The 22,996-nt window shown below is 35.5% G+C and overlaps 1 protein-coding gene across 4 annotated transcripts in view; it reads left to right on the top strand.

Moving 5' to 3' along the window:
• LOC114265735 (endonuclease III homolog 1, chloroplastic) overlaps positions 1-10,214 on the top strand; it is a 44,181-nt gene extending 33,967 nt beyond the window's left edge. For 2 of the 4 annotated variants that reach the window (XM_082878382.1, XM_028206555.2), the window contains exons 6-11: positions 5,900-5,966; positions 6,715-6,806; positions 7,002-7,139; positions 8,440-8,544; positions 9,547-9,630; positions 9,813-10,214. In XM_082878382.1, coding sequence (XP_082734508.1) covers positions 5,900-5,966; positions 6,715-6,806; positions 7,002-7,139; positions 8,440-8,544; positions 9,547-9,630; positions 9,813-9,956 — 630 coding nt within the window. In that variant the 3' untranslated portion in view covers positions 9,957-10,214. The remainder of the gene's footprint in view (positions 1-5,899; positions 5,967-6,714; positions 6,807-7,001; positions 7,140-8,439; positions 8,545-9,546; positions 9,631-9,812) is intronic. The other 2 variants (XM_082878384.1, XM_082878383.1) reach the window with 1 other exon arrangement.
• Positions 10,215-22,996: the final 12,782 nt, after the last annotated feature.

Here is a 22,996-nt window from a genome sequence, read left to right as displayed (position 1 = left end):
AGAACAACTGGTTCCACCATAGGAATCACAGGAATCACTTCACATCAAGGCTTCCTCTGACGGGAGGGCTGTGACATCGGAGAGGACAAAAAATAGGACTGGGACTCAAAGAATGTGACATCCATGGATACAAACTACTTACGAGAAGGAGGGTGGTAACACTTATACCCTTTTTGAGTAGGAGAGGACGTGGCTCATCAGTCTACTGCCGTTGATACACTTGATTCTACTTCTGCTTCCATTGGCCCGACTTCTGATGGTCTCTCTGGCATGACTACTCATGAGCTTGAGGATGTTCTGCGTCAATTGCTGGACCGTCGGTCTTCTGCTCTCAGTACATCTTTCTCGTCCTTTGCCCGCTTAGGTAACTTAGCCTCTTCTCCTTGTGTTTTCCTGTCTCATAAGTCTTTGCCCTGGATTATTATGGAATCCCATTAAGCTTCCAACACGTCTCACGAGTATGTCGCGATTTCTTACAGTAATCACAGAATACAGACTCCTTGGCAGCAGACGGAGGGATAGGAATCAGGTTGAGGCCATTTTTAAAAGTAGACAGTAATGCTGAGCGGTCAGTAGAGATAAGGGATATCATAGCAGACCGGCGACTCTCCTCATTCTGTACATAGGCAAATGCCTCCTGAAGTGAAGGAAGAATGTCCATACTCAGAACTCGACTCTGAACTGGATCATACTCCACATTGAGACCGGCCAGAAACTTAAAGACCCTTTCCTGTACAATGAACTTCTTGTACTTGACGGAATCAGCAGTGCAAACAGACTTATAGTCCTGCAGGTGATCAAGGCGTTTCTAGCCGTTAGTGAGGAAGGTGAAGTACTGAAGAACCGTTTGCTCCCCCTGAACAGAGCTCTCAATAGAGCGGCGTAACTTAAATGCCTGTGAAAAATTCCCTTTGCGGGAATTGGTGATAGCCACAGCATCCCAAACATCTTGGGTAGTCTCCATAGACAAGTAACCCTTACCAATGTTTGGTACCATCGAATGAATAAGCCAACCCATAATAAAAGAGTTGGTAATCTCCCATTGGTCATAACTCGGGTCAGTTGAGCTGGGTGCCTGTATCCTGCTATCCACATACCCCATCTTCTCTCTGCTCTTCAAAAACATAGTCAAACTTTGCTACCACGCGAGATAGTTTTGACCATTAAATAGAGAGGTGGTGATTTTAAGACTAGGGTTGGGGTTATCAGTTATAGTAGAAGGTATAGGGAAACTCTCACTCCTAGGTGTTTGAGAAGTAGTGGACACACCAGTAGAATCTGCCATAGATATTGTACTACCAAACCCGCAACAAAACTAGTGCCAATCACAAACCTAGAAGGTGGTGGTGGAAGGGGAAAAACAAACAACCACTATGACAGTAAAGAATTAACAATTCGTACTTTTTTTTTTTTAAACTTTAAACAAAAAAAATAAAAATGAAACCAAACAGAGATGAGGGTTATATAAAGTGACTGGGGTTATAGAAACACAAACATGGGTTATATAAGCAGACAAAACTCAAGAGAGAGAGAGAGAGAGAGAGAGAGAGAGACGAGGAACACGACAGGATACTAGGGGTAAGAGTAGGAGTCGAGCAGAGGAAGAGGCGAGGCAGAGTGGCGGAAGGGGCAAGGCAGTCGGCTGAAGCCAACGAAGGCTGAGGAGTCGTATGGGTAGAGGAAATTAGGGTTTAGGATTAGGTTCTGATACCATGTTATTTTTAGGGAATACAATATTAGAGAATGATTAGGATATCATCCCCTATTTATATTAATGAAGATTAATAATTACAAGAAACCCCTAAGGCATAAAATAATTATAAAATAATAACCCAAATCATAATATATTTTTCTAACACAATATAATGTGTTAGAGTGGTAATGATCTCATGTAAAAATGCACTTTATGTTTGGTATTAAGTTCTTAGAATCAATTTTCTGAATTGTTTTCAAAAATTAGTTTGATGATAAAAAAATCATAGTTATTATATAATTTTTACCTTTTTCTTTCCAGCATAAATAATTTAAAAAATTTTAAAAAAATATTTTTGTGTGTTTATTTTTGTCAAACTATGTTCTAATTTTATTAGAAGAATTTCAAAAAATGAGTTCTAAAAACTCAACCAAATAAAATGCTTCAATGGTTAGCAATTAGGGATGGCAATGGGGCGGGGGTGGGGTAGGGCAGAGATTGTAGTGTTTTGCCCCCATCCCAAATCATATTGGAGGAGGGGCTAATCTAGGTAGTAGGGATGGGGACAAGTTAATTTTTTAGGAGTAAATTATACTAACATTTCTTGTATAATATCGAATCATACTGTCACCCCCTTGTATTTTTTAAAATTAGACCAACACCCCCCTGCCAGGTAACACTGTTTAGCGAAGTGCTGAAGTATCTACAATACATTTGTTTGATATTCTAATTTTTAGCCGAAGAAGAGAGAAAAAAGAGGTGAGAAAGAGATACATCTCACAACAACGTCATAGTAACTTCCTCTATAGTTGCCTATTCTTTCCATGATTGCTTCCTCCAGAACAGCCCCACCCCTTTCTTTCCATCTCTCCTCTAACCACCCCGGTCAGCCTCTCCTTTCGTAGTTGTTTCCCCCATAGCAGACCCAACCCTTCTTCTTCCTCTCTTTTTATTCCCATCTTCTCTCCTCTAACCACCCTAGCGAACCTCCAGTGGTGCTAAAACAGTTGGTTTCAAGTGCATGTTCAATGTGAAATACCTTTCGGATGGTGTGGATCAGTATAAGGCTTGGCTTGTTGCCAAAGGTTTCACTCATGTTCCTGGCTAAGACTTTGGTGCCACTTTTGCTCCTGTTGCTAAATTGACCTCTATGTATCTTGTGGTTTCTTTGGTTGTTGCTCTCATGGCCCCTTCATTAAGAATGCCTTTCGTCATGCTGACTTGCTTGAAACTATCTATATGGATCCTCCACCAGATTTTTAGGCTAACGATGAGTATATGGGGAAGGTGCGTCACCTACGCAAGTCACTTTATAGCCTAAAGCAATCCCCTCGGGCTTGGTTCAGTCGATTTAGTTTTGTTTTTTTATGGATGAACTTTGTTTAGTGCCTCTCGGATTGTACATGTTTCATTCGTCATCGGCCTAGTGGTTGTACTATTTTGTTAGTTATGTGGATGATATTATTTTACTAGGGATGATGCTTCTGGTATTACTCAGGTGAAACAGGAGCTAGGCAGAACATTTGATATTAAGGATTTGGGTCCTCTCAAATATTTTTTAGGTATTGAGGTTGCCCGGTCTCGTTGATGGATATCTTTGTCTCAGCAGAAGTGTATTAAGACTTTTTTTAGAACATTGGAATGCTAGGTTGTAAACCTGCCTTTACCTCTATGGAACCAAACCTTACGCTTTCAACTGAGTTTGGGGACTTATTGATTCGGCTGATATACCTGACTAGTACAAAACCAGACTTGACATTTGCAGTGAATGTAGTCATTCAGTTTATGCATGCATCTCGCACTACTCATCTTGATGCTGTCTATTACATTTTGAGATATCTCAAGACTTGTCCAAGGTTGGGTTTATTCTTCTTAGTTGGTACCGAAACTAGCCTCTCTTGTTTACAGACGTTGATTATGCTGGGTCAAAGACTTACAAACATACGACAACAGGCTTTTGTACTTTCTATGGTATTCATCTTCTATCGTAGAAAAATTAAGAAGCAAGCAGTTGTCTCTAAATCTTCAGCTAAGGCTAAGTATTAAGCTATTGCTCAGGGCACTTGTGAACTTCTGTGGCTTCGGTCTATACTTTTGGAATTGGGCTTTGGGGAGAAAGATTCTTGTCAGTTGTTTTATGACAACAAGTTTGCTGTCATGCTTGCTTCTGATTCAGTTCATCATGAGAAAACTAAACACATTGAGGTGGATGCTCACTTTACTCGGGAGAAGGTTTGAACAGGCTGTGTGACTCCATCATTTATCTCTTCATCAAAACAGACAGAAGATATGTTTACTAAGTCTGTCCGTTTCTGTCCCCATCCGCCCCAAACAGGATAGTGCAGTGACCGGCCAATAGTCATGGACTACCAAAGTCCTAACTTACAAAACAGTTTGGACTCGTGTTAATTGGGTCAAATTTTTTGTATTTTGAGTTGCAGAAGCCATTAATTTCTTTTGTTGAGTACATTAAGTCCATTTAAAACATCCATTCAGAGTAGTGCATAACTATATGAAACAAAACATAGATCATTCTAGATTACATTATTTAATTCTTTTACAAGGAGTACAATTTTTCAGAAAGAACATTTCTTCCAAAGCTAAGTACAATCTCCTTTCTGGTTAATTTACGACTCTAAACCAAATAGTCAAAACATCTTCTCTTCTCTCTCTCTTCCTCTCTAACCCTTACCCTAATCTTCACCTATTTTACATTCTAACTAGCTAAAATTATGTGATTGTATCTTTGCTTTATTTTGGTTATTTCTTATTTTGTAATTATTCTTTCACTATAAATATTCAAGGCTGGTCATCAAATTGATTAAGCCACATTATACCAATTCATCTAGATCTTAACCCAATAAACCATTTAATTAATTTTTGAATTACTCCAAATTAAAATTAAATATTTTTTTACGAATGTACCCAGCCGTACTTGTACTCTAATTTTATTTTATTTTATGATTTTACCATATTGACGTACCTGTATCGTACCAGTATCAGTGTTCATACTTGTACATGTGCTTCATAGCCTACACATGATAGATAAAATACACAATAAATTTCTCATACTCAAAAAACTGCAATATTCGTAACATCTACTTCATTCCCCCGCCTAGGCTGCAAGAGACCTTGGTGCCTCAGTGCACCTCTCACCTTCAATCATTGTATCTGACACTTAGAAGCACCGACACTTCTAAGAAAGTGGCTTATCCAACCTTTCTTGAACCCCAAATCATCTCCTAACCTATCAAGCAATGACCTATAGAGCCTATGTACAACATCATATGTATATGTATATATGAGATAATGTGTATATATTTAATATAAGGGTATTCCCATGTTGGCTCCTAACATTGGTAATTGAGGGGGTGCCAGGAGTAATACGTGAGATGCACCTAATCTTTGGCATTATTCACAGGAAGTGACTGCTTTCAGACTCAATTCCATGTTTTCATGCTTGGCAGCCCCAACTTTTACCATTGCTCCTAGGAATGCCCCTTTTTAATGTAATATAGTATATGAAATATAACATAATCTAATTTTTATGACATAGTTTTTTTAGTAGATGATGCTTTTCTGATCACATGTAACATGGCGCTGTTCACTATAAATAATGCAATCCATTGACTATATGCAAATGGGGGATGCTCTATATGTTGAACAGAGATCTTTAAGCCTAGGTATTGATGGATTCTAATAATTGTGTTTCAGTTAGATTGATCAAACACCATTCTGGTCTAACAGGTAAAATGGTAATATAGGTTTATTTTTTAAAAGCACGGGAATTTGTTGGCCATTCTAATGTCTGTGTAGTTAATAGACTTAATATTCCAAGCTTTACCACTTAAAGTAGGAATTTGTAAATATTCATGTTTTTGACAGCAGGCTTTTAGACCAAAGAATAGACAAATTGGTAATTTGCTTTTTTGTTGGTTTTGGATGACTATTGATTTTACAAGAACTGATCAGTGAGTTCAACATTAAGATATTTTCTGATTTTTCCTTTTGCAGCTTTTATTAACTGTGAAGCTATCTTCTGATCTTTCATATGCTGAAAATGGGATTATAGTTCTGTCATTCACTCTTAAATAGATTGCATAATACGAAATTGTTTTATACTTTCAATGGGGTTTATTTGATGGATGAAACTTGGTGCTGTTAAAATTACTAGTCATTTGTTTTTGTTTTTGTTTTTCTTATCAGGAGAGAAGATTTGCTGTCTTGGCATCTTCACTTCTTTCAAGCCAAACTAAGGATAATGTTACTCATGGCAAGTTTAAATATTAGTCTTGGAGTCATTATTTATTATTATTGTTATTATTATTAGGGCTTCAAACTGTCTTAGTATTGCAGATTGTGGTTACAGTATGTGGTGGCAGTTTACTCCTGGTTTTATTCTTCAACCTAATAACTAAATGATCATTAAATTGCATTTCCTTGGATCCTCTGTGCAGCCAATATAGTTGCATCAAATCATTCTCAGGACTAAAGAAAAAGACGTGGTAGATTATGCTGTCCCATAATTGGTGGTGGTTAATTGAGATTCTATAGCTCAATCTAATCATTATTCAAATTTCAGTATCAATGGTAGTATTTTTGTAGGTTAACAGGCTTGCTACCTAAGATTTAAGATTAATTAATGGGGAAAAGCAAAAATCTTATTACTGAATATTACTAGAAGTAACGGCAATGTGTTTACTGATAAATCGGAAAGACTACTACCAGATCTATTTGGTTGCCTCTTAGGCACTCGAAATGAGTTGGCATTGAATGGCCACAGAAGCATCCAAAACTGCTAAGCTGTTTCTTATTCTCATTTCTCAACTTTGTATGATAAAACTGTGAGGAAGTGTTTGATTCAAAGGCGAACAAGCTCTGTATAAAACGTACTAGTTATGTTGACATCATGTACACCATCTAATCTGATGGATATTATACTCCAGTTGTTGCTTTACATTACTTTCCTGTTGCTTTTCTCAGCATTTACAATTTCTCGTTAAGGTCTTTTGCTAGTGCAGGAGCTATTCAGCGTCTCATTCAAAATGGTCTGCTTACTCCCGATGCTATTGACAAGGTTGATGAAGCCATCATCAGTAGTTTGATTTACCCAGTATGTTTGTCCGAAGTCACTTGATGATGAGTGTAAAAGTCGTCTGTTTTTCCTGTTTAACTTCAAACTCTGATACATACTTATAGTGAAGCATTGTCAATAAAAGCATTTAACTTCCAGCAATTTTATGCCGTGTTTCCATTTAAGTTTGTTTTCTTTACTTGGAAATGCTGTGTCACTTTTTTCTTTTGTCAGGTTGGATTTTACCCAAAAAAGGCTATCAATTTGAAGAAAATTGCAAAAATATGTCTAACGAAGTACGATGGAGACATTCCGAGTACATTGGAGGAGTTACTCCTGCTCCCAGGGATTGGTCCGAAGATGGCTCATCTGGTAGGGCTGAATAATATTGTTCTTGGAAAACTTCACTTTGCCCTGTGTGACATTCTGAAATAAGCACATACTTTGTTGTTTATGGACTAAACGCACCACTCACGTTGTTAACTCCAAAAATGTGAAGACCATTATACCCCCATATATATAGGGATTGTTTCTTTGTTCTTTTGCAACTTCTTCAACCTATTTTCTCCCTTCTTCAAGAAACCGACCCGCTCACCACCACCACAACACACAACACCACACTCACTCTCCCACTAGCACCACACACACAACACCAGCCACCACCACCACAAACATACAACACCCTCAAAGCAGCCTTAAAAAAAATAACCAATTTTTTTTTTTTTTTTTTTGAAATTAAACCCAGATTCAACCCTGTAGCATCTAACCACACCCGTACACAACCCCACACGGTTGTGATTGTATAGAAGAATGTGTATCTTAAGTATATATATTATATCTATATAAGAATGTGAATATATATATATATATATATGTATAAAAAAATGTTTAGTCCCCATTGGATGGTGGCTAGGAGGGGTAGATCAAGTTCAAGCCTACAACCTTAGTTGGCTGATTTTAACTTTTGAACCAGTGGTTCCCTGTTGCGTATATATATGTAAATGCTCAAATTTTAAGGAAACAATAAAATATGTAGCCACACCCAATTTTATATGTAGATCCTTCCAATCTTATGTATAATCAATAAAATAATCCCAGATCAAACAATCAAGCTGATTTCAGCCAGGAGGGAAATGAGTGCCAAGCTTCATTTATGTTCCTTTATTTTTGGTGTGGGGCTGCCATCTTGGTGGTGACGGTGGTGGTGGGGAGGGATGGGTTTGGGGGTAGAGACGGGGAAGTGAGGGTGGCAGGGGAGGGAAGGGGCTGGGAAAGTGGGGGGCCGAGGGATGGGGGTGACCGTGATGTCAGGGGAGGAGGGAGGAAGAAGAGTAAAGGGAGAAGAACAAGAAGAAAATGACATTTTTGTAATTTTGAAGAATTTTAAAGGTATTTTTTCTAAAAAAATAGTTGTATTCATGTTCATGCTCAACCATGGTGCGTGAGTTAACGTCCAGTTAATTTGGATGAAAATTGTGACGGTGTGTTTAGTTTTTTGGGTAATTGCAGTGCGTTTAGTCCATAAACACAGATAGTTATGTGCTTATTTTCTTATGTTATGGGGTAGTAATCCACACATTGACAATACCACGGGGTAAATTGAAGTTCTGCTAATTGCTTTCCATTAATTTGCTAGGTGGGTTTTATGATAATTGGCTGTGGGTTGGTGTAGGTTATGAATGTGGCATGGAACAATGTTCAAGGGATATGTGTAGATACTCACGTGCATCGTATCTGCAATAGACTTGGGTGGGTGTCACGGCCAGGCACAAAACAGGTGCATACTCCTAATTACATGATCACATCAAATGTAGTAGATAAAGTTCTTATATTTTCTGAACTCTACAAAATTTGACTTTGACATTTCGAGATTGAATTCTTTCTTCTACAATTCTCAATGTTATACATTTTAAAATTTTTTAAGTTAATGTTTTCTGTCTGATTTTGATCAGGACAGAAGTTGATGTCAAAAACCAATAGATGGACATTGGTTAAAAAACTTCGGTGGCAGAAAAACTAGATACATCTTGCTTGTATAGTAAATTAGCTAAGCTTTATTCAAAGTATCCGTCTTTTTTACTGCGGATAACCATTGGCTCAATCAAATCTAAACAAGTAGAAGCATTTAAATAGATGATGAAGGTTGAGGAGGGGGGAGGGGGGTTCACAGTGTTTCTGTATCAGGCTTTTTTGCGCCATTACTGGGATCATGTTTGTCCTTATCCTCAACCTAGTGAAGGTTAAAAAGCACACAATAGTACCAAAATGGTTTGCTGCAAAATTGGATAACCAGTATGCGTTTCTGTTTCTTGTTCTCTCACATATTGTTTTTATCCTTCCCCAACATAAATGTGTTAGATTATCGTCCTTGTTAATACAGCGGTAAATCTACTTGTGAATATCCTGATTTTTATTTCAGTCTGTCACTGAAAATGGTTCACTGCTTCTCTGTATGCCTAAACCATTTTATAGTTAAGTCAATTGTTACCCATTTTACTGATCTATCACCAAACTAATGATATGGGTTCACTTGTTAACCTTTGTTATGATGTTATTAACTTATTGTTAACTGAGTAGATTCCTAATCAAACAAAAAAAAAAAAATAAATAAAAAAAATAAATAATGACATGTAAACTAAATATGATGAATTCATACGTTCTGATTTTGATGAACTCAAATGTGATAAATTGATTTATAAGGGCTGCTGATAGCCATACAAAACACATGCTTATGATGGATGACATCGGAATACTGATTAGTTCTTTTGTTCTTTGTCAGAAAACTTCATCTCCTGAGGAGACGAGAGAGTTGTTGCAACTATGGCTTCCAAAGGAAGAATGGGTTCCAATTAACCCTCTTTTGGTATGTGTAGCTCAGTCTTCCTACTACATGCTTAAACATGCAAACGCATACTTGCATATGCTGTGGTCTGTTGGACAATGAATCCTCAGTCTGCCATTGCCATTGTCTATTCTGCTATATTATAGTAAGGTGGATCTTACTTTATAAACTGCGTTCTGTTACTGTGGGTTTGAATGAAACAGGTGGGATTTGGACAGACAGTGTGTACTCCTCTTAGACCTCGGTGTACAATTTGCAGTGTAAGTGATTTATGCCCATCTGCATTTAAAGAGACCTCTAGTTCATCATCTAAGGCAAAGACATCTGATCAAAACAAGAATCGATGATGTAATTGCATTTGAAGACCAAGGCCATATTCTTTCTTTGATCAACCTTGTTGCATAATGGTAGTAAAGTTGTTTTGTTGGTGTAGAAGAAATCGTGTAGCCCCTATATTTTTTGGTGAATGGTATGGCATGGCATTATAAGCAATTGTAATAGTTAAAGGTGCTAAAACTCTGAGATTTCTAGTTTATGACACAAAACATTGTAATGTGTAATCAAAATATCAAAGTTAGACGGCAATGATGCAACATTCTGGTAAATTTATGTTTACTGATGTGATCTCTCTAGTTCGTTGTAAGAGTCAGCTTGAAGGGGCATTTGACATGGCTGGGTGGGTAAATGAATTTCAGGTGCGTGGCCCTACCGCCACATGTATGGTTCTTTGTTGTGTTCATCTGCCAACGAACATCTAATGTATTATCCTTGATTTTATTTATTTATAAACCAAGCTGTGACTAAGATTGTCACCACCCATCCACCCCAAACAAAGATAGGGTAGTGATCGGCCAATAGCCGTATACTACTAAAGGTTCAACTATACAATTAACATCCATTCAATGCAAGTGTGTAGATAGATGAAATGAACACAAACTAATGCTTTATTTATTATTACAATCTTCACTTAGTCACAACAGAGTACAATTTAAAATAAAATTACTATATATCTCAGTTGCCAAACTAACTATATACAAAGCACTGTTTTGAAAATTGGAGTGGACCAGCCGATTTGATTGGTCCAAGTTTCGATCCGATTAGACCCTCAAAACTCGTTCAAGCTCAAAAATAGTCCTTTTTTCAAAAAATTGAGATTACTTGTACCGGAACCAGCCGGACTTAGCACATAAGTTAAAGTTTTGAAAAATGTAGTGCCCAAGAACACAAGACCTCAATAATAAGAACCTTATTGCTTACCACTAAGCCAGCAATACCCCTTATTGAAAAGTTAGTAGATATAACTAATTATTATATTTTAATAATTTTCTTTAATATACTAATATAATTGACATTTTTACAAATAGTATCAATAAAAAAAAATAAATGTATAAACAAATATAATTCATAAATATATATCTTGTATATTTAATACCTATTTTTATATATTTATTACATAATTATGAGATCATCGGGTTGAACCAGTAACTTGTCCACCTGATTCTTTTTCGATTTGTTCACCGGTTTGATTTTAACAACTTTGATACAAAGAATCATTACAAAACATTTCTCCGAAAGAGAAGGCAAGACATGCTGGTCTTTCATGTCACGTACACATATACACAAAGATGACACAGTCCTTGTTCACTTTTGTCACCTACAGATATATAGGGAGGTGTAGGCACCTCATTTTGATTGATCCTAAGATTTTAGGAGCTTTCCGATGATGAAATAGTAATTACTTTCATCTTTGGAATATTTGAGGTTGTTTAGAGTAGTTGTGTAATCGCGTTTTAGCAAAAAAATTGGCTTTTTTTAGAAAATGATTATTTTATCCTTGAACTTGTTTTCAAGCCAAAAATTAACTTTTTGACCTTGAGAGAGAGGGAAGCTCGGTTGTATCTTTGATTAATGACATTTTCTAAAATTAGTGACTGATTTTATAAAAAAACATTGATTGAGAGGCAATTTGGGTTTACTTGGGCCACAAGCAAGCTAAGGGCATGGGATCCCGCACTTGTGCATGCATGGGTGGCATGAATACCAAGCCAACTTGAGCGCATGCATGTGAGTTGTACAGACGCACATCCATTCGTGTTGTTTTGAAAACTTAATCTTGGTGCAATTCTGAAGGGAGGCGGCAAGAGGAAGCGAAGAGGGAGACTTAGGATGACCTAGGGTGTTCCCCAAGGCTCCTCATTGCCTATAAATAAGCACTATCCCCCTCTTTCAAGAGGTTGAACTCTTGAGCCATTTTTGTGAGCTTTTAAGCAAAAATATTTGCCTCCTCTTTCCCCATTGCCTTAGCTCCGAAAATACACCCTCCTACAGTAATTTTTAACAACTAAAAATCATCGAAGACTTGAAGAGCTTGAATTAAATCATAAACTTAAACTAGAAGGAGGTTTGGAAGCAATAAAACTTGGTTTTCTTGCCTTTTCTTCGCGTGCTTTTCGGTTTAATCAAACCAGCAAGTAAAACTCACTTCTCTAATTAATTTCAATAGCTTTTCCATTCTATTTTCAACATGTAATCATAGTTAGGTGTTAGTTCATCGTATCATCATGTTGGGTGTTAGCTTTGTTAAGTTTTTTTTGCCTATTTTCACTTATTTTATTTTTTCTTCTTAAAAACAACATGTTTAGGCTAATTTAATCATGTAGAAATCATGCGTTAAGCCCAATTTGAAACATCATGTCTTTAGCATATTTTTGCTTTTTTATTTGTTAGTTGCCCTTCATGCATAATCATGTTAGGAGCCTTAAACCGGGCTTAGGGCCATTATTTAGTTGTATATTAGGATCGTGTTTATTTTATGTAATGCATGTAATGCGCTTGAAAGGGCATCTGGGTAAGTTTCATCTTCATAGCATGTGTTTGCTTGGTGCATTGTCTTTTTCAATAAATCAAGTGAAATATTTTTCTATGCAAAATTGGTTGTTTTGAGTGTTTTTATAAATATTGTTTATTTTAATTTGAGTTTATGGCCATGGATCATTAAAAACTATTTTTATTGGAAAATTATTGTCTTTGAAAAAATATGACTTTATTCTTTTAATCTAAAATAAATTATATTTATTTTACTCAAATCAACTAGTTTTAGGATTAGTTAAAAGTTTTAAGGTAATAATGAATTTTTATGAAATTATTAATTTCTAAAATTATAAAATAGAATATTAGTATAGGCCAATCTTTGATTGGAAAAAATGGGTGCATCATTTAATGAAATCCCCCTTTTGTGAATTAGTTCCCAAACCAGAAATTCTCTAATCGTGATGGATCAGGTCTTGCATTTAGTTTTCATTGTTAAAAGTTTCTTAATTTCTCATAAAATTAAGTGGCGACTCTATCGATATGGGAAAGCGAGTTGGCACAACATTGGGTGGAAACGGGCCTTATACCCAAAAAGCATAGCATCCAAGGTGGTACAAGAGGTATATTAATAGACATAGTTAATGTACCCTTTGACTAAACCTACCATTTCCATATGGAAAGTTTTGGCACCTTTTAAAATAGGACAAGAAACTTCCCTTTTCAGGATTGTATTTGTGACAACCCCAGACCGTATTTTATTTTTATATTTTATTTTGTGTGAGTTTAGTTGCTTAATTATGTGATTATTGGTGTGTATATTTGTTAGTGCGTGGAATAACTGTCTGAAAACCGACATGGATAAAAATTGAAAGCCTAAACGGTTTCAGAAACCGAAATTTACTGGCCCAATAGGTTAAGTGATTAGAATTCAAAATAATTAGAATAATTGATTAGAATTCATTAGAATTAAGTGGGATTAATTAGCCCTAACTAATCTTAATTAACTTAAGATAATTACCTATATATATATGAGCTACATAAGCTCAAATAGATTCAAATACATGATTTGGCTGAGATTTAGAGAAATGAAGAGGAAGAACTCAACACCTTAGAATGAGAAAGGAGATTTTGAAGGGGATTTGGAGAAGACTTGGAGAATTAAGCTACGATACACTTGAATTCACATTCTAGGTAGACGTCTGAGGTCTAGTGAGGATATAACCCACTGTAAGTAGTAACTTTACAAAGATATGTTCAAACTATATTTACTTTCGAAATTTTTATATGATTGGTTTATTGGAATGTTGTTTTCCTTTGATGAATGAAGTTCTCTTTTGAATTGTATTCGTGACATCCAATAGTGAGGCCCTTGCCTAGAGAAAACAATACCATTGCCCATTGATTAATAGGCCCTTGCTTGGGGGAAACAATACCATGGCCCATTGGCCCTTGCACGGGAAAAACAATACTATGGCCCATTAGATTAATTCAAACACAAAGATCTCTAAAGTCTATCCTAAAGTTATTGCAAAAAGCTATCCTAATCCAAAAAGTCTATCCTAAAGTATTGCATATCTACTTTGTTGAAATTTACAACACCAATACGGCCAAAAACTTAAACTTTCACAAAAGTCTACAAACTAATAAATACAAAGACCAGAAAGTCTTTGGAAACATAAATGAAAAACTACAATTATTTGCCATCTTTTGACAAACTACAATTATATACACTATCTACCCATCCCGTTGTTCAAAGAGATAGACTGAAATAGATAAGATTTGGTTGATCTTATTTGTCATGTAGCGTCGACTGAAAGGATTCGTCAAACCACTTTCTGCCTAATAATGCAGGTTGTTTCACGTGTCCTGGATAAGGTTGGAGTCGATCATGAGACAACTGCATGTGATAGTGGGGTCCACTATGCTTCCATCCTATTTGCGAGATTTGGTATTTTTCATCAGTCTCTAGTAGAGGGGAATCAGGATCTTGGTTGTATCGCTCATTCCGAAATTGTTTTACATCATCCGCGGTCATGGCTAGTTCCAACGGAAGATCCAAATTGTTTCTCTTTTTGAGATTTAATAACATGTCAAAAGCCTCATTAATTTGTGTAGGAGACCTTTGATATGTTATGGGAAAATGAGTTACAAATAGTATTCTACCGTCTGTGACCATGAATGGCAACTTTGCTGAGTCATGGATTTTAGAAGCTGCTTGTGAAACAATTATTAGACTATCTATCCAATATTCTGTTAAAGGCAGTTTTTGAATATTTTCCAATCTCCCCCTCTGGTGATCTTCATTCAAATAGTCATCCTCAAATTCGAAATCTTCGGTTTCTTTAAGATACCAAATTTGATATGGTTGGAAAAAATGTTCTCATTCTCGCCAACCGATTGTGCTGGATGTAACACCTTGAAAATTGGGCAAAGTATATCTATTTATGCAACAAGACCCACCTGATAGACAAACACATATATATAGCTAACTATTCCATACATCCATTTCCATTAAATCCCAAATGCCAAATACATGCTGTTCACATCTCAATGCCCCAGTTCCAATCCCAAGTATGCATTTTACAACAAGTATGAAATGGAAGCCAAACAGATAATAAATGCCCTATAGGCTTACAAATTTATCCAAGAACATTCTTGGTTATACAAAATAGAGTTTCAACTAAACACAAATATAGCCCTGGGCTTACATTCAACAAATAACAATAAAACAAAAATGAAGCCTCAGCTCTGAGTTCTCCCAAGTCAATGCCTTGGCGGAGGCATAGCACTTGTACTTGAAATGGTTTCCCTTATAGGGTGAGCCACAACCCAGTGGACATATACTACACAACATATGAACCATGACAAGACTAAAGAGGAATATGCTCATGCCATACTCATGATAAAACAATTTATCTCTCTTTTTATAAAGCATGCAATGCTGAGATGCAACAACAGATATAAAACCATTTCTATTTTAAACCATATCTGTTACATGAATACAGGCTCTGTGAATCTCTAGGTGAGTGTCTGCAAATAGGCCCTAATGCACTACCATTGTCATTTTTACCAGTAAACTGGAAGGCTCGACACCTAACCGCGCGGTGCTACACCCTCTACCTAGATTCACCAAGTATTCATCTTTTCGCAAACAGATACATTTCCAAACATTTCTCAAAAGCAGATACATTTCCAATGAAATGAATGTAATGCAATGTCCAATGTAACAAATGAGGAATGTGGTTCAATTTAGCTAAGTCACATGCATTTCTACAACCATCATGGCTATCCTCCACCGATAGCCCAAAACAGATATTTCTAAACAGATATTTAAACAATTAAATTCTAAAAATTTTGATAAATACAATCTATTCCACATCTCATCAAATATGAACAACTATACTAGTTTTCATATCACAATCACGTCCGGTAACCTCTCAAGGTTCATTTCTAACCGTATCGGTTTTATTCCAACGGATACATTAAGCAAAATAATACCGTTAATGCCCAAGAAAACATCATTTTCTTTCCAAACTCATTCTCCAAACATTACTCAACCATGACATCCTATTTTGATCAAAAGCTCCAAAAGTTAAACGTAATTCCTTTATTTTCTTTAAAAATGCTCTTTTGGCCCCAAACCGGTAAAAATGTCAAAACCGATCGAATCGAAGTCCGTTTTTTGTTCAAATTTAAAACATAACTCTTTCATAACCTTACATACATATTCCAAGTTTACACTTTCGCAATTTGGACATCAACTTTTTATTTTTCTCAAAATTTCTCTTTTAAGCAAATAAATCACAATTTTTTCAAAAATTCTAATTAAATTATATACAACTCTAAGCTCCCTATAATCAAGTAAAAGTGCATAAAGAAGTGTAGGAAAAATCCCTGCCTCAAGCTAGAAGAGGAAACAAGCAAAAACTCCAATTTTCGACTTTGTTGGATTTTGATCTCCAGTCAAAACGTTGCTCTCACCAAGCTCTTCACTTTGATCTTAAGAACTATGGTCTAAAACCTAATAGATTTTGGTGGATCAAAGATTTTATATGATAAATGTAATAAAAAAAAAAAAAATTCAGAGAGAGAGACCAAAGAGAGAAAGAAAAAAAAAAGAAATTGTTCTGCCTCATTTGATTAGGAGTAACTTCAATCAAGGAGTTGCACTTAAATGTTCCTCCCTGTTTGTTTCTAGTGCGATTGATCTTCATTGAAACCTCTTGGCTTTCAGAATTAGAGTAACTGAAAGCAACTTCATCATCCTCAACGCACGACACTGGAAGAGCAAAAGCCATACCAGCACCAAAAGACACGGCACAAGCTTCATCCTCACCTCATGCCGGACCGGCAAAGATATAGATTGGCGGCCAAACTCCGGCACAACAGCTTAGCAGCAGTGCAACACACAACTTTCGGAGCTCCAACAAAATGCATCGTTGTCTTCTTCTCTTGCACAACTACGACAACACACAGCCAAAAAGATTCCTCTCCTCACACAAAGAAAACATAAACAGAGCACTAGGAATACCAGAAATTTGATCTGAGAGGTTGGAATCAGAATAACCATCCATTTTCCATCTCATCCAAGCACCACACTGAACTATGGTAGTGTTGCACATGACACACTACTTTACATAGTCTCAACACCATAGATCAGAGAAAAAAAGAAGAAGGTAAAGGTGGGATTACTGACTCTCCCCAGCAAACAAATCTCTAGGAACTCTATCCTCTTAATCAGCCACATGCTGCTTTTCGGTGCCACTAATTGCATCATGATGTTGAGCAATTGCCAAAGCATCAGCTAAAGTGTATGTAGTGGGTCCTATTTTATTCCTCCCTCTAAAAAAATTCCAATTGCCTTGCAAGCAAATAATAACCACTCACCACTCTCACGTAGCGTTTTAGAGAAGGCCTGCTATAAAAAATTTGGGTAATTACACTGGAGATCCAAAAAGTAAAATATTTACTCCATCGGAAGCCTTTTACTACCTATGAGAGCATTACATTAATAATCATTGGATACTCTATCCACTGGATTGGATCTAAAATTTGGAAAATAACTTGATTAGTTATTCCCCAATGTATGTTTTTAAAAAATCACATGTCATGGTTTGCCATGATGGTTATTTTGGGAATTCCATCTTTAAAATTTAATTTATCATAGGATCGTTCTAAGATTTGTCTAATCTTATCGCGATGATCCTCAACTTGGTTTTTTATGAAAAGAAAATTTTCTTTTGGAAGCAAAGTTCTTGCTTTTTCAAAATGACAAATTCTTTTTATTTGTTCAAAAACTGGATCAGAAAAACTCATATGATATGAGATTTGATAGCTGAAGAAAATTGTTTATTTTTTTGAAATTAAAAACTTCATTCCAATTTATTTGTTTAAGGATATTGAAACAAATGTTTTGTAAATCTTTTAACTTAGCTGTTTGCTTAGCTAATTTGTTGGCCAGAACTCCCATGTGTTTCCGAAATTTCACTTTGTTGTCTACAATGTCAGTTTTCCAAACTCCATTGAGTTTTGTATAAATTTCTTTGGATATACCTGGGTTGAAAAAATCTTTTATTTAAGATACATTTGGTGTAGAAATCTGAATATTAGTTGGAACTAGGTTAGTTTTCATTTGACAAAAAATATTTTGATAAACAGGCATAGTTGGTACACTGTAAAAAACTTTTTTAGCTTTGGTCATGCTATCATATGATTTATAACTAGCTCTTGGAAATTTGTAAAATTGCTTATTCCAATCATTCCATTCTGTGCAAATTCTAGATTGTCTTCCTGCAAACACAACATAAACTTTTTCTTGTCTGGGGATTGCTTTTTTAGCAATTGTCACCCAATCTCCTTATGCGGGTTGTTTACCCTTGTTCATTTTTTCCTCTTAGTCTAGAGGTCTTCAGCAAAAATTAAAATTACTTGTTTAGTAATTTAATTTTCTAAAAACAATTCCTACTGTTAATGTATATATGGTATATATTCCTACATATATTAAGTATTGATTTCTTAAATATATTAGGTATTGCCATAGTTAGGTCTCTTATAGGATACTCTTTTTCATAGTTAAGTTTTTAGTAGAATACTCTTTCTCAGCCTGTATGTATAGGCCTTCTATTCAATACAATTCATTCGATACATTACATATTATTTTCACCTACTAAGAAAATCTGCAAGAAAGTTGTTAGTACCTTTAAGATGTTCTATCTCAAAAGTATATTATGAAATTTTATTATACTAGGCTAATCTTCTTCCTTGCTCAATGAGTTTTTTATTGATCAAGAAATCTCTTACTGCTTCATTATCAGTGCGTACAATAAAATTTCTGGGCTAAATAAATATTAAAACTTTATATTGCCAATTTTATCGCAAGTAATTCTTTTAAAAAAATAATATATTTCTGTTCATTTAGTTTAAATGTTCCAGAATTATATCCACAAATTAATTCTTTTTTTTGTAATTTTATGGGTATAGGATTTTTTCTTGGTCGAATCCCATTCTCTGATAAAGGTATCTCTTTATCATGCCATAGTTTACTTGGTATTGCTTTGAGAACACATCCCCAACATGATTCTGAGGCATCTATTTCTAAAATTAATTAATCACCTGTTTTAGGAAGATAAACGTCTAGTAAAGTTTTAACATTTTCCTTAATTTGTTTAATCAAAACAACATCCTCTGCTGTCCATTCAAAAATAACATTTTTTCCTTAATTTGGTTAACCAAGGAATTTCTATTTTTGATAAAACTTCGTTCATAATTTAAAATCCCAAATAAACTTTGTAATTGTGTTATATTTTCAAGAGTATCAGAAAAATCTCGTACTTTGGACAAATTATGTTCCTATAATTTTAAACCTTTTTGGTCTAAAATTATTCCCCAAAATTCAATCGATTCTTTTTCTAATTCAATCTTTTTTGGTGACAAAAAAATTCCACGATTTCGGAATTTTTCACAAAGTAATTTTAAATGTTTCTTATGCGCCTCCAGGGTTTTGGAGAAGAGAAGTATGTCATCAATATAAACTACACAACAATCTTTAAGATCTTTAAAGATTATATCCATCCACTGTTGAAATACCAGTAGTGCTATATTTAACTCAAAAGACATAACATTCCAGTGGTAATGTCCTCTAGGTGTTCTAAAAGCTGTCAATGTTTTTGACTTTTCAATAAATTGAATTTGCCAAAATCGACTCTTACAATCAAATTTGCTAAAGAGTTTTGATCCTTTGGTTAAGTTAATCAGAACATCTTTACTTGGAATAAAATATCCATCAAATTCTAAATTTTCATTTAGCCGTTTATAGTTGACTACCATTCGGGATTTTCCTCTTTTAATTTTAGCATAGTTTCTTGCCAAAAAAGCAAGACTAGAGTGAGGGCTTCTAATTTCTTCAATTAACTTTCTATCTAAAAAGTCTTGAAATTGAAAATCAAATTCATCTATATCTTGTCTAGTATAGATCATTGGTCTTACTCTAATGATAACATTAGGGCCTTTTAATTTCAAACAACAATAACGCGGACTACGTTGCCATAGTTTTAATGGATTTTCACTAAAATTTTCTTCTAGAATTTTATAAATTCAATGTGATTCATCAATAGTTTTGATGATGGGAGTTAAATCACCAAGTGGAACGGGCGTAAACTCTTTATCACAAATATATTTATGTTGTTCTAACAATAGAATATGAATTAAGATGTTGTTTATGCTTAATGAAATGGCTTTTTCCTATATTTGCATTGGGAGATATTTATATATAAAATTATTTTGAAGAAGGAAATCGCCATGCATATAAGGAAAACTCTCACTTTAGTCCAACTTTTATGGTAAGAAACCATGATGAAATTAAAAGAGGAAGCCCGAATGGAAGTCAACTATAAACGACTAAATGAAAATTTAGAATTTGATGGATATTTTATTTCATGAAAAGATGTTCTGATTAATTTAACCAAAGGATCAAAAATCTTTAACAAATTTGATTGTAAGAGTGGATTTTGGCAAATTCAATTGACTGAAGAGTCAAAAAAATTGACAGCTTTTAGTACACCTAGAGGACATTACCATTGGAATTATAGCGATCCCGGTTGTCCCTTTACTGTTCTGTTGTATTCCGGACTCAATTCCGTGGAGTTGGTGGTTGTATCTATCTTGTTGTCATCCTTTAATTCCATTTGTTTGGGTTTTAGGATGTATTGGGCAGAGTTGATACAGGTTGGTTAGGCTTTGGTTTTAATTCTTTGTTGCCCAGTTTTTAGGAGGTCCGCTCGAGCGGGTCTTCTTGTGCTCGAGCGGATATTGCACGCTCCCAGTACTTTGGTGCTCTGCAGAACTTCTGCAGGCATGTTTTTCATACTCGAGCGGGTTTCTTTGCGCTCGAGCGGTGGAGCTCGAGCGGGTACTCTGGCGCTCGAGCGGGTAGTACCTTTTGGTGTAAGTTCTGGGAGGGGGAAATCTACGCTCGAGCGGACTGGTTTTCGCGCTCGAGCGGATGTACTTTATTCTTGTGCCTTGGTGCTCGAGCGGGCCTTCTTGCGCTCGAGCGTACCTAGTTTCTTGTTCTTGACGCTCGAGTGTTGTGTTCTCTGCTCGAGCGGGAATTTCGTATATCAGTTGGCAGCTGGGCATTTTAAAATCACTTTTTACATTCTCTCTCTCTCTCTCTCTCTCTCTTACTTTCTAAAAAGCTATTTTGAGAGTTCTTCTCTCTAGAAACTCCCTTCTCTCTAGGGTTTGATCTAGTTAGAGTGTTTCCCTTCCCTTCGGCCTTTGTAAGAGTTGGGTTGATCGTCGAGGGCTACGTTTTGATCCGAGTATATTGAGTTTTGGAGCACGTTGAGTTTCTTCATCTTCTTTCCTTGAGCTCCGAATTTGAGGTAGGGATTCCTACTCACTCTTATGGTCTTTGACATAGATTTTTGGTTGTTTTGATAAAGTGTTGAAGTTGGGTAAATTTTGGGACTTAGGGTTTCAAAATGTTAAAAGAGGATTTGTTATTTTGAGTCTAAAATGTGTATAGTGGGTTCAAAATAATGATATCGTTATTGGATGTTGATATTTAGACCATTGGGTCAATATTTGGAAATCGGATGGAAAACCCTAATTTTGGGAAAATTGTGACTTTATGGAATTGAGTTGGAAATAATGAAATTGGTTCATTATATGGTTGAATAGTTGAGTTGGATTTATTAATCGCTCACTTTTGAAAATATTGATATTTTATTAGTTGGAACTTTTATTATCTGTTTAGAAATAATTGCTTGGGCTACCGGTGGAGGGTAGTTTTGATTGTTGTAGACAATGCATGATGATTAGGCAAACTAAAACTAATAATTGGATATGTCATAGAGTATGACAGTTGATAGAATACATTAACGTTATGTATTGATTGATTGTGTATATGACCTTTGTGTATATACGTTGTGTGTGTGGGAGGAGATAGGGGATGTACTCCACGGTTTAGGGGAAGATAGGGGATGGACCTCTAAACAGGATGTTGTTTGGGAGGAGATAGGGGATGGACTCCACTGATACAGCTCATATGCTTGTCAGATAATGTGTTGATATAGCTCATATGCTTATCTTTGGAAGTGTTGATATAGCTCATATGCTTATCATTGGAAGTGCTGATATAGCTAATATGCATATCTGCTGAAATGTGGATACAGCTTGTATGCTTATCTGTTGAGATGTTGATACAACTAGTATGTTTATCTATTGTAAAATGAGAAATGTTTAATATGAGTCATTGTCTCATATAAGTGGTTGGCTAGGTTCTGAGCCGTTGATGTAAATTGTGAAACTGATAAGAAATGGAAATTGAAAAGAAATGGAAACGGGTTATGAATTGGTTTATGGAAATTGAACATTTATCAATTGCTAATGTCTTAGTTATTGCTCATACTGTATTTAGCATGTCTCTACTGGGCGTTGGCTTACCCTTTATGGGACATTATTTTCAGGTACAGGTAGTATGCCACCTCCAAGGACATAGCTTGGGTGAGGATGAGAGTTGAAGACTCTTTTTGTTTATTTTGATGTATTACTTGTAAATTCAAGCCAAGGGCTTAATGTGTATTGAGTTAGCACTCTTCTTTTTGTAACCAAGTGTTAACTTGGAAAGCTGTAAGCCCATAGGGCATTTGCTTTTGTTGTTAACATGTAATACAGTTGTAAGAATTACTCTGATAAATAGAAATGGTTGGTTTCTTTTATATCAATGCATGTCTAAAGTGATGGGTTTTATGTATTATTTTGAGAGCGTTACAGGAATGTTATGCCTTTTGGGTTAAATATATCACCACAGGTATTTCAATGGTGGATGGATACAATCTTTAAAGATCTTAAAGATTGTTGTGTAGATTATATTGATGATATACTTCTCTTCTCCAAAACCCAAGAGGAGCATAAGAAATATTTAAAATTACTTTGTGAAAAATTCTAAAAATATGGAATACCAAGTAAATTATGGCATGATAAAGAGATACCTTTATCAGAGAATGGGATTTGACCAAGAAAAAAATCCAATACCCATAAAATTACAAAATGAAGAACTAATTTGTGGATA

Source organism: Camellia sinensis, chromosome 7 (assembly GCF_055761805.1).
Source record: "Camellia sinensis isolate YWXY chromosome 7, ASM5576180v1, whole genome shotgun sequence".
NCBI lineage: Eukaryota > Viridiplantae > Streptophyta > Magnoliopsida > Ericales > Theaceae > Camellia > Camellia sinensis.
The sequence above is the reverse complement of the archived record's forward strand: the minus strand, read 5'-3'. Positions and strand labels throughout refer to the sequence as shown.